Source organism: Dendropsophus ebraccatus, chromosome 4, assembly GCF_027789765.1.
Source record: "Dendropsophus ebraccatus isolate aDenEbr1 chromosome 4, aDenEbr1.pat, whole genome shotgun sequence".
Classification (NCBI taxonomy): domain Eukaryota; kingdom Metazoa; phylum Chordata; class Amphibia; order Anura; family Hylidae; genus Dendropsophus; species Dendropsophus ebraccatus.
In genome coordinates, this window is record NC_091457.1 from 124,634,598 (window position 1) to 124,647,904 (window position 13,307).

Sequence of the window (13,307 nt, forward strand, 5' to 3'; positions counted from 1 at the left end):
AAGGTTTAAAAATATTATTTTCTACCACCAACCAATAACAAACTTTTATACTAATCAATCTAATTAAAAAAAAAAAAAACATGCACAATTGACTGAGCCTGGTGTACATGTAAGTGAGAAAGTCAGGAAAGATAGCTATTGGCCAAAGGCCTTCTATCTAAGGTGTATGGTCGGCCTTAAGCTCTTTGTTGACAGCTAGCTCTTCCTAAATCTTTCTAAGCCCACAACTCTCTTTTCCCAAGTGTCCCATGACTCGCCCAAGAGTGCGTGTATTAAGATTGGGCAGGGAGGGGGAATATGCTGCTGCTAGACATCTCTGGCAGAAACTTATCTCCCTGAGAACAATAGGATCAGGTATTTATAATCTAGCGCGCCCCTCCCATTGTCTTCCCTGATGTCTTCCATCAGAGAGTTGAGTGGACCTTATACACGTTAAATGTTTGGCTGAACTCTTTAAAATTTTCAGGTTCGGCTGACTTTGATCTAATGTGCATAGTCACGTTTAAACAAGCAGAATTTATTTTTTGGAAGTGAGAGAGAGACAAAGTTAAAGTTATTTATATAGCCTAAAACTAGGAGATGAAGCAATGGGATCCTCAAAGAGTACATTCAGGAAACTAAGGCTATGTTCACACGCTGTACGAACAACAGCTGTTCCGTGTGATTATTTATTATGATCATTAATTCCGCCTGTAGGCAGTGTTACACAACGGCTGTTGTTTGTTAAAAATAATTTGTAATTTCAGATAACCACCTTAAGACCGTGTCAGTTGCACATTCTCCCTGCCGTTTATTGGATATTCTGCCATTTAGATGTCTTACCAACACAACTTCTAAAAATATGTACCTTGAGAATTTTGAGATGTTAATTAGAAAATAGGTATTTAACAAAAATTCTCTTTCCATAACTCACACAAATGTGTAAATACACCAACTCTATATACATGAGTTTCATTTAAGTTATAGAATGCTACTGAGTAGTTGTGGACAAATGTTTGTTTCCACGAGGAAGAATAGAAAGCTGGAGCACTGTTTACATAATTCAACAAATAATTGTGAATTTATGGTTTCTTTAATATTTCTTATTAATTTTTAGCCTTTTTTCAAATATTGCATGATGTTTAACAGTTGTCAAATATCCTGGAATTTGACTATACAGAGAAATATCCACATGCATCCCAAGGAGTGAAGTTCTAATTCATCTTCTTGTACTTCAGAAAACGTAGGTCGCTTAGTAACTCCTGCCAAAAAGTTAGAAGACACAATCAGACTGGCAGAGCTCGTCATTGAAGTGCTCCAGCAAAACGAAGAACATCATGCCGAGGTGAGGACTTACCTATTATGAATATTTGTTATGTGATTGGCCAGTTTCTAGAGCTGTCTCTAGAACATGAATGTCTTGAATGGAATCAAGAATTCACCATAGGGATGAGATTGAATTTATGTAATTAAACCATGCAATTTATTTATTAATTGGAATTAAATAAATTTTTAATTTGTACATTTTTGAAAAATTTTATTCACTAACAGTCCATATTTTTAATGACTTTGGGTGCTTATTTTTTAAAAAAAAATTCTAGGGGGTGTGAAGTTGTCTGTTTTTTTGTGATTGTGAAATAAATGTTAAACAGTTTTACATAAGAATATGCAGTTTCAGAGTTTGGTAAAATGTATGTCTTCTAATGTCTACTCAAGGTGTTGGTTATCTTAATCATCCGAACTAACAGTACAATACTAGGCGTATATTTTATATTTATTTAGTATCCTTCTACATTATCACCTCCAATATTTTTTCTCTTGATTCCCCCACATCATAGTTTAAAACTTGACATTTTTTAAATCTCAATATTTTTCTCCACATCCGATATTTTTTATTTCCACTTTTTTGTGTTAAAATGTCATGATTTTTTTGATACATGGAAATGGTTTGTGATGACATCTGAATCCAGAAGATAGCTTTTCTATCACTATTCACTACCATGAAGCTAATGCACAGTCCAAAAGACCCAACTAATGCCTGATTTGCATATTTAAATTTCCTCCCTGTTTTTCCACTGTTCTTTCTATCTTGGATGGTCCTGACAGGGAAAAGAGGTATGTGGTTAAGCTCAACAAATTGAGTCACCTGCTCTCATATCTTGTGCATGTCCTTCATGTTTTTGATGGGAATTTATCCTTTTTTTGCTTCCTTTGTAGTCGTAATATAAGTAGTGTAGCAGCCAGATCACGTAGACTGCCTGTGATACTTAGTTGCCCCACACAATCGAAGTGTGTAGTGGTAATCTAATCCATGCATGCGGCAATGGGCGTTTTATACAAGCATTGCAGCTGTTCCCTAGCACAACCCAGTCTTCGTTTATTCTTTCCTAATCCTCCTGTTTTACCCGCATCAGTTTGAAATTAACTTGCTATAACTCAACAGTGACAATAATGTCTTCGACAAGAATCGGCAAATTAGAATGATCATAAAAGGTTTACATTGACCATAAACTGCTTACGTCTGACATCCTATATTCCGTGTCTTCCAAATTGGTATATTGGATTATTTTTTTGTTTTAATCTATTTATGGCATATAATTTATTTTGAACCTATATATAATATAGCATGATTTTCTTGATTTTAAAGATTCTTTATGTAAAGTAGAACTTTTTGGCTTTGCCTATACAAGAATATTTTTTTTACAATAAAAGTTTTACTTTTCAATAGTTTTATCCTATTTTTTAGTATAAACATTATAATAATGATAATTATTTTAAATATTTCAATAGAAATCTGGTTTCATTTAGCCATTGGCAATGGCTCCTCATTTAGCTTTCATCGACGAAGCCTTTTTCTATTGTTTAACATGTACAATACAAATTATGAAAAATTTTCCGTAGTTCTAGTTTGTCTCAATGTCTATCTCAATCATTTACACTTTTTTTTCGAAGCCAGCTAAGTGATTATTAAATTTCCTTTTCAAATATCACTCAGTGTTCTTGCTATGCCATATTATGACAAATATGTGACATAGCTGAAAAATAAATGTAAAAAAAATATTAGGACTAAATTAATCGTGTTACCAAACAGAGCATGGATTTCCTGAGAATAGAAATGTCATTCTGTTCATTTATCATAAATTACTTTTTTTGCTCAAATGTTACATGACTGCAGCATAGAAAAGATAGAGGTTTTTTAAAGTATTTCATCTTAGAGTGTAGTGAATTTGTATTATTATTTTTTTTTTAAACCTAATTTTTAGGTTTTGCCCAATTAACATGTGTAGGGAATATCTGACTACATGAAAAAGACAATATAAATTTTAGGTGAGACTATATATATATATATATATATATATATATATATATATATATAGTTTCAACATGTAGCTGGAGAACCTAGAAAACTATATGTGGCTAATAGGCTTGTTAGCAGAATTTTTTACTACTTTATTAGAATGTGCCCCATATTATATTAGCCTTGGTATTGAAAGTTACCTACTATATATGAAATCACTAATCACTATAACATAAATTAAGTCTGTACTAACTTGCCAATCATCTAGCAGTTAGACGGCCTTGTATAGAGATCACCATATTGTCTCATCACCAGTAAAAAAAGGTGGTGGTCACTGTCGTATTTTTTTTTTTTTTTTTTGCAGAAATAAATAGTCCAGGCGATTTTAAGAAACTTTGTAATTGGGTTTATTAGCCAAATATGCCATTATCTGCATTTTAAAAGCCTTTTCCCGGGTCCCCCCTCCCTCCTCTTTTCCATTCACTGCAAAAAAATCTGGAAATTGTGACTTGTTGCATCAGACACAACCCTGTCTGTTCTAGGGAGAGGGGAGGGGGGGGATGAAGGAGGGAGTTAGCCGACAGCAGAAAGCAGATAACAGAGGATTACAGGCACAGAGCTGGGTGACAGCTGTAATCACAGCTCAGAGACATCACTGGTGACTGTCAGATGAGATAGAGGGTAAGGTATTTGTAGATTAACTCTGTGTTGTCCTGTTTTGGTCTTTTATTTAGCTCTCTCCATAGGAGAACAATGAAGACAGGGGGGAGAGCTTCAAACTGCTTTTTCATGATAAAAATAAATTTTTCGGCTAATAAACCCAATTAAAGTTTCTTAAAATCACATGGACTATTGATTTCTGAAAAAAAAAAAATTCACGACAGTGACACTTTAAATATAGTTATGAACGTGCTAGTTTCTTCACCATCCTCTCCACCCATTTGGAGCTTTTTTTATGTAGGTATTTACATTAGGCAGCTATTAGTACGATTTGCTTGTTGCAACAGTAATATTTAAACTGAAGTGCTTATCAACAATGGTCCTCGGTCTGAACGAAATGTTCATCTGATCCTTGGCCGGGATGTTTCGACACACTGATCATATGTCAGTGGTTTTCTTGTGTGTATGCAGATGACTAATGATTATTTGTTAGTCTGATATGAAGACATATACAGTATTACCTCATACTATTAGAATTGACAGTATCTCAAATTTCCTGTCACAGGCCCTTGACATTCATTTATTTACCAGTATTTTTGCAAGAGCATGAAACTTTGACACCCAAACTCACAATTCGCAAGGTTGAACCACAAATCGCATGCGCTTATTACAAAAGTGCACAAAATTTTCTTTAGTTTTTGTTTAGTTTGAATCCACAAACTGTTTTTTATGGATAATATTTTTGCCTTCTTTTTCTTCTCTTTCTGGTCAAATATTTAAAGGGGTACTTTCATTTCACAAAGTTATCCCTGATCCAAAGGACAGGGGCTGACTATTGCATTGGTGAGAGTCTGACTACAGGGACCTCTGCCAATCCTAAGCCACAGGAATATACAGAGACCATCATACATGTGCTGCCATATATCCATTCATTCTCTGTTAGGGTTCAAAACATCGCCAACCATTGCTTAGTCAGTATGATCCATTTAAGGCTATATGCTCCCACTACAGGATCTGGACATCATTTAACGGGAAAAGGCGGCCATCTATTGATAATGACAGCCACAAATAATGATCATGGTCAATGATCAATAGAGGGAATCCTTTTGCTGTTAATTTACAGCCTGTTCCCATAGTGGGAACATATACTGAAATCTTACAGGCAGTTTTTCATGCAATAGTGGATACAGAAGAAATTTAAGTATTATTCTATTCTTTGTAATTTTGACATAGTAATTTTAAGTGTTTTTCATGTCTTTTTTTCCAAGTGTTTTGGCAGTGTTTCATTTATATTCTACATTCGTATTTTCTGGTGTTTTTTTTAAAGTCCTATAAAGAAATGTAAAAAAACAATTCAAGAGGAAAACACCATACCCAGAGCATGCTAAATTTAATATATAACATGCTAGCATCTGGCTACAATGTTTCTGGATATAAAAATGTCAGAAAAAATGCCATGAAAAACACAACATAAAAAACAGAAAACCATATATGTAAATCCAGCCCTAAGATGTTATCCATTACTGTTTTAAAATGTTCTTTGTACAAATTTCTTAGTAAGAGCCATACAATTACATTTTTTGAAAAATAAGGGTTTCTTTTCTTTTCCTTTTTTTTTTTAAGAAAAAAGTTTTATAAACTAATGGCTATAGAGATCTAAACTTCAGATAGTCTTTTTCTATATTTCTTTACTCTGATGTCAACAGGGCTAACTTAGGCTGACTGAATAAAGGAAAATGTAGGTAGAGTAGCAACATTATCTTTTTCTAGGTTAATGTTTAATGTTAAGGCAGAAGATTGGCTCCCATTGGCTATTAGAAATCCTGCTGGGCAAGTACATCGGATGCATTTCTGGTGCCCATTTACTGTTAATTGTATCCATTAATCGTAAGCATTAAAGTTTTCAATTTAAAACATCTATTCTCTATCTAAAAGATAGATAAGTGCCAGATTTTAGGGTTCTGACCGCTGGTATCCCCTGTGATCTTAATTTATGAAGCCCTGTGTTTCAGCTGAAAATTAGCACTACCACTCTATTTACTGTCTATGATACTGTCAAATATAGCTGAATGCTGTACACAGTTATCTCAGGCAGCTGTATAGACAGTCAACGGTGTGGTGGCTCACTGCTCCAATCCAAAAAATACCTGTTTAAAACCAGTGGCCATATGACCCCAGAAAGCCTAGGCAATTTAAAAGACATCTGACATTAACTTAAATTTTTGACTATTGACAGAGGGAATTGAGCCCAACCAACTTGAGAATGAGCACTCTTAGGGCTTATTCACACTTTTCCGTGTAACATTTAACCACGGAACTGCTCTAGGCATCATATTCATACATGATCCATATCTTTCCATTGCTCTGTGTTTAACGGAAACATGCGAATAAGCCCTTAGGATAAGTTCACATTTTGACCATACATTCATGCACAGCAAATTTGTTAAAGAAATTTCTATTTGCAAAACAATTTCTATGTCAAAACAAGTCTTTAGAAGAATAGACATGATTTTCTCCACAGAAATTTCAGCGACAAATCTGCTGCATGTGAATATATACAATCTTACAAAATTTTGCAATCTAACAAAATTTTGCATTATCAGACAATGCTACTAGAAAGGCCCGCTGCTGGTCTCATGTAAATGCTAGCTTAATGGGTGCCAGATTAAAGGCATATGCACACAGAGTCTATAGTTATCTATTAGAGATGAGAGCAATTTGAACATGCTTGAGTCAGATCATTTTGCATTTAAATACTGGTGGCTGAAGAAGATGGATGCAGCCCTGGGGCTTCATCTAACTTCTTCAGTCATAGGTATTCAAATGTCGAACTATTCGAGCATGCTCAAGTTGTGCTCTTTTCTATTAGTAAGGGCTAAGGTACTTCAGAAAGAAGGAGAAGATTTCAACAGGTATATTTTATCATGTTCATTGTTTGGAAGGTAAGTGATTATAAATGCAGTAAAAATAATGGGATCAAAGATGAAGTTGGTAAATTACATTATTATCTATTACATATATTTAAAGGGGCACTATGGTGGTGCAAAAAAATCATATTAACTCTGGCTGCTATAAAAATAACAAAAGGGTATACCCACCTGACCCCGTCCCCTGTTGCTGCAGTTCTGTTAGCAATTGATCCCCTCAGCTCTCCACTGCATCCTCTCACCTGTTGCCCAAACAGAAAATGTCACCCAGTCAATAAATGACTGTAATCGCAGTTCTGCACTGTCGACAAAACAGAGGAAGCAAAAGTTAGCAGAAGGGACCTGACACTGTAGGAACAGCTGTGGCTGGAGGTCGGGACAGGTGAGTATACAGTAAGAGCAAAACTACAGTAATTTCAGGTTCGTGAAACTCAGAACAGTCAACATTTGACTTCTGGTGGCTGGAGAAGATGAATGCAGCCCTTGGACTGCCGGGAAAAGTTGTGTCCATGTTTTCCAGTCAGCCTTGGGGTTGCATCTTTTTTCTCCAGCCACCGGAAGTCAAATGCCAAGTGTTCAGAGTTTCATGAACCCAAACTTTTTCATTTTTGTTTTTTTCTATACAGCACCTGGAGTCCATTTGATTTTTTTGTACCACCAGAATACCTCTTCAATATATAGCATAGTATAGATTGTAGTTTTCTCTCCTCTAGGAATGTATTAGTCTTATTTTTTCAGCCCAGCCTTGGCTATGTTACTTATTGAACATGTCCTTGGCTAGCATCCACTGGTACTTACCTAATAGATGGAAATCTAAAAGTGTGCTCTGGTCCTATCAGACTTTCAAGGAAATCTAATTTTCAGTACTTTTTAACATGTCTGTCTCCCAGACAAGCATGTAAGAATAGACAAGTCACTCATTCTGCATGCTCTTCCCAATAAAGAAGGAAAAACACGCATGCGTCTGAAACACATTCACATCTCTGCTCTGTACGATGTGAATGGCACTTTGACCAAAGCAACTTAACTATTTTAATTTAATCCCCATGAGCATGAAATTGAGTTACTTCACTGACTTAATCTGTTTTATGTCATCTGAAGGTTTTGTATAATTCAAAAGAAAAAAACAAAAAAAAATCAAAACTTTTTCTTGATCCACTTAAATAAAATCACTTGATAAAAATTAATTTGGTCACAACCACAAATCTTGAAAACAGTTCAGTGAAGAAACTCAAGATGATCTCCCAAATTTCTACACTAAAGAATGAAACAGTTAAACCTTGAATTCTGAGCATGACCTCAGATTGATTTGCATTGTAAAGGGAACATGTTTCTTTTTACATTTTTTTTTAATTACTATTTCTCTCGCTACTCAAGTATTTTAGATCCACAGTTCTCTTTACAATGGTATTTTCTTTGAACTTTTTGCATTATGAGATTTCAGGGAGGGGGGAACTAATCTTAAATTTGTCGTGAACTAATTTGTATTTTCTTTTTATCATACTTTAAGGCGTTTGCTTGGTGGTCAGACTTAATGGTAGAACATGCAGAGACCTTCCTCTCTCTTTTTGCGGTGGATATGGATGCAGCTTTGGAGGTGCAGCCACCAGACACATGGGACAGCTTTCCGTTGTTTCAGCTCCTGAATGATTTCCTCCGTAGTGACTGTATGTATTTTTTAAATTTTCTTTTAGCATAAATTGATAACAAAAAGTTGTAGTAGAACATTACTCAGTGTACAGGTATATGCAGTAATGACACAAGTATATGTATATGTAGTATTGATTCACACAAGCGTATAGAACTATGTCTCTAATATGGATCAGTAAAAAAGACATATTTTAGGTAGAATACTTTTCAGTATATCATCAGCATTTCATTACTATTCTGTACAGTATCTACTAATGTGTCTTATAGACAGGAAATTAAATTACACTTTCAAAAATGGATGATAAATTTATAAATAAATACTAAAGAAATACAGATGCAACGTGGATCAAATACAGATTCATTCCTATTTTAATATTTCTCCATAGATGTATTTCATCCTCAAAACTGATTAAAGGAGCATATGCTTTTAATATAGGTGCCTATTTTTTCATATATATACATATAATTTATTATAAATTGTTATATTGTCATATAATGTATGTGTATTACTTAATTTTTGCATTATATATTAACTCCCTTTTTATGATAAAACCTGTGGAATTTGCTGGAGAAATAAATGAGTGATATTGATGAGGGTGATGCCAGTAAACATGATTATAGTATCACTGCTTTTCACATTACTGTTTTTAGATCTCTGTCAGGGGTCCAAGTATTTTTGACAGCAGGAATATTGCCGTCTGCAGCATTATTATTGCCACAAAAAATCAAGGGAAACCTGACAGATCAGAAGTCAGGATTTGTGGGCATCCATCTCAATCTTTAAAAACTTACCCTGTATAGTTGTCATGGCCTTATAATAACCAGTATTTTCCAGTTTTGGTCCTAATGTGACAGAAGCCCTAATGGGCAAGAATAATCATATGTGATTTGCCCAACATTAAGAAAATTGGTCATGTTGTAAAGTTTATATGTTTTCACCCTTTATTTTTCGTATAAGGCAGGAAAGCTCCTGGTGTATACTATATTGTACTGTGTATAAGACTACTTTTTAACCCAGGAAAATCTTCTCAAAAGTCAGGGGTCGTCTTATGTGCCGGGTGTCTTGAAAAACTTGGGAACCGGACTGCAGAATCTGGGACTGCCGCATACAGTGTTTGTGTGTGTGTGTGTGGGGGGGGGGGGGGTCGGTAAAAAAATTGCCACATCTCCGCCGCTTGCGGCGACCATATGAAGGGCAGAGCAAGATGCAGGCACCCGTCAGGCCCACCCTTGTATACTACCGGTATTACTGTACCTCCTTCTCTGCCTCTCAGAACTCGCTGCTGTCTGATGTTTTTTGTTCGTTTTTATTTGGTGTGAGTTGGAAGAGGGGTAATCTTAAATGGCGAGTATATCCCAAACTCTATATTTTATTTGGAAAAGTTGGGGGTCGTCTTAAATGCCAGAAAATACGGTACATCAACTTATTCATAGTGCTCCATTGTTTTCTTGTGACCACTGTTGGGCAAGTAGTAGTTGGTATACTTTTTTGTAGCTGTATATTAAAGCATAGATGACTGTTCTCTTCTATGCATATGCTGTGCCTATACTGTATTGGGTGTTTTTTTTTTTTTTTAACTTATGCTTACACAGTGGCATATGTCTTAGCCTGGTACGACACTACCCTTGCCATAAACAGCTAAAAAAAAACACTGACATTATGTGAACAAAGCCTTAGAGGTTTTGGCTACAGAAGGGTTATCACAAAATGAAAAAAAAAAGAAGTTATTTTTAGTGCTCACTCCCTAGTGTCATATTCTGCCCCTGAAAGCAGGGATAAAAATAACAGACTATGCCAACAAGCTCCCCGGAAGTAATACATTATATGTGTATACATCTAATAAGTTCCATTGTTTTTAAAGATTATAAAAAAACATTCATATACTTGAGCTGATTTTCTGCTTCATCAACTTAATCATGGCCAGCCCATCCCCATGCTGTAATGAGACGCTATCTTCCTACAAAAAGGGCCATGGGAAAGGATTATTTCAAAGGTAACTTCATCATATCAGATATAAATATCCTCTTTACTCATTTGAGTGTTAAAATGAGACTATCCATTGACTTCCATTACTAAATCCCTGCTATTTTGCTGAAGTCAAGGCCATAGAGCAAAACACTTAGACATGCTCATGGTACTCATGAATAATTTATAGAGAATGACATGACACAGAGCTTATTGTCATTAGCAAGTCATTGGAGATTACATGTCCTTCTGTTTATCTAATACATGTTCAGGGGAGGATACTACAACTTCAGGTTCAAAGGTTCAATCCCCACATCCCAACTGCTTCATCCTACGGGAACTGTGTTATGAGCAGACCCTAAAACAAATTATACCACTATAATGTAGTTTTTTAATGAAAGAAAGTTCTTAAGAGGGTTATCCCACGAAAAACATTGTGTATGGAAATAAACATCTCTCCCATAGCAATTGATTTTAAAAAATTGTTTCTGTTAAGAGATGTCTTACATTGATATCAATGGTAGCCCCCCACAAACACACACAGGCTGTTTATTACTTTGCTTATTTCTGTGTCCACCTACTGCAGCATCCATTGGGGGAGGAAACACAAGTTCCATTTGCACCTCTAGGCTATGTTCACACTGCGTATGAGTCCAGACGCATTTCATACGCCGCCGTACATGTGCGGCTGAAACTACGGGCGTGGGAAAAGTAGACATGCGGCCAGATGCGGACGAACCGCGAACATACGCCCGTAGTACAGTTATGCTTCCCTAGCTTGTTTCGAAGCGATCTGAGGCAGGTCATTTACTTGGAAATCTTCGCCCAGCCCTGTAAACCACACAGAACCTTTTGGATCAAAAAATCAAGTTCAATTTGGCTGAAATAAGTACTCCGTACGGGACCGCATTGAAATCCATGGCCGTGAGTTTCAACATTTCTGTCCTCAAACAATGGTCTTGTTCATTTTTCACAGTGCCGTATACGATCCGGCCGTAAGCTCACACGTAGTGTGCATTGTGCGGGCGTATATCGTATACTTTCAAGCGAACGCATCAACCTCAAAACTACGTGCGTATATTCGCGGTTCGCACTACGGCCGGAATCATACGCAGTGTGAACATAGCCCTATACTCTGTAATATGTAAAGTCAGAAAATAGTACTACACAGAAATTCATAAAAATATATTTATCTCGCAGAGAAAGGCTTATTATACAAGCACATGAGGGAAGTATATGAGGTAAAAATGATAAATAAAGATAAACTGGTGGGGGCAGTGGAGAAGAAAATTCAGAAAAATTAGATCCCAAAGCACTATATACTAAGATCTCTGCAGCTCTTTTGCTGTGTGTGAGGGATTTCCTTTTATTCAGATCAGTGGAGGGAGACAGTAGAAGTGAGCTATAGTAAATAGGGAGTTACCAGGGGGCAAAATGCAATACACTCCTGTGAAATACCAGTGCCTCCCGGTCACATGATCACAATGGTTCCCGCCAAGACAAAGTGAAGAGACAGACCAGAGATACAAAGAATAAATGGGCTAAACAGGGTGAAAGTGACACTGGGGAGAGACATTCACATGGCGTTTGTTAGAATAGTTGTGTGTATTACCCCATAGATTTCTTTGTCCTAGTTTGTCAGATTACCCCTTTAACCACTTCCCTCTGCTCACACTTCTGCTCATGGTCCCGTGAAACTCACTAATATTGTACCGTTCTTCACTCGGAAGAAGTTTTTTGGGATTGTCAGAAGTGGATTAAAGTGAATCTTATATTATTTTATACACACACATACATTCACATAGATGCCTTTGGTTTTCATCAAAATCTCCATTGGGGCTTCCAGTATTTTTAGAGTGACAATGTCGAACCCTTACGTACAATCCCCCGTTACTGCAGGATCGAGTTGTTGGTGATAAAATATATGTGAAAATACCATACCAAAGTGACCTCAGTATTTTTATGTAAAATCAATCCATTTATCCACCAGGGAGAGTGTCAGAGGGGGGCTTTGTAGCCTCCTGATCCCCCCATCCTTTTTCAGATGGAGAACAAAGTGCTGGTGCAGGGTTTGATCTTGGTCGGGTGGCATATGTGTAAGCAGGTAGATTTGTAAACCATAGACTGAAGCGGGACAAGGAGAGGGCTACAAAGCTCAAAAAAGCTCCACCTCCGTGACAATCTTCCCAACAAAGAATCTACATATTTTACATAAATGAAGACACTAAGGCAAATTAGAATTTTTTTTCTTTAGATATATTTAGTTACCAGCAGGGTTTGCCCACAAGGGATTGACAGTATCACTTTAAGAGCAGAAGACTCTATAGCAGTGTTCGTGCAGTTACTAATCCCGGAAACCTCCATGGAAACCTGACTGATCCATTAGAGTCATTAGGCTCCATCAGGATTTGTGGGGATCTATTAAAAAAAATACTAATCAATATTTCCCAGTTTTGGCTTCGCTGCAGCAAATTGTCCACTGGCCAAATGCATCATTATGAACGAAAGCCATGACGCCAGTGTGATCAGAACCTTATGTGTACTTTGTGATTCCAGTTAATAACCAGTTTCAAAAAACTGACCCAGAATATATCACAATAAAAAATAAATTATCAATGTAAAGTTTTACATTAAATGTAAATCTCAAATAACCTTTTTAACTGCGGTATTATAAAAAAAAATTGGAATATATTGTAAATTTTCCAATTATGTGTGTGCAATGGCCTCTAACAACGACCTCAAATTATTGGATTTCAAATACAGGATCCTCCTTTCTCCTAAGCAACTCCATCTGCTAGACTGCTAGGAACGGGTAGTATTTGCTGCA

General features: G+C 36.2%; 1 protein-coding gene across 13 annotated transcripts in view; it reads left to right on the forward strand.

Annotated features, from left to right (window-relative positions):
• Positions 1–13,307, forward strand: part of CADPS (calcium dependent secretion activator) — a 372,569-nt gene that overhangs the window by 263,733 nt on the left and 95,529 nt on the right. For all 13 annotated transcript variants that reach the window (XM_069966947.1, XM_069966958.1, XM_069966959.1 and 10 more), the window contains 2 exons: positions 1,218–1,324; positions 8,375–8,531. In XM_069966947.1, coding sequence (XP_069823048.1) covers positions 1,218–1,324; positions 8,375–8,531 — 264 coding nt within the window. The remainder of the gene's footprint in view (positions 1–1,217; positions 1,325–8,374; positions 8,532–13,307) is intronic.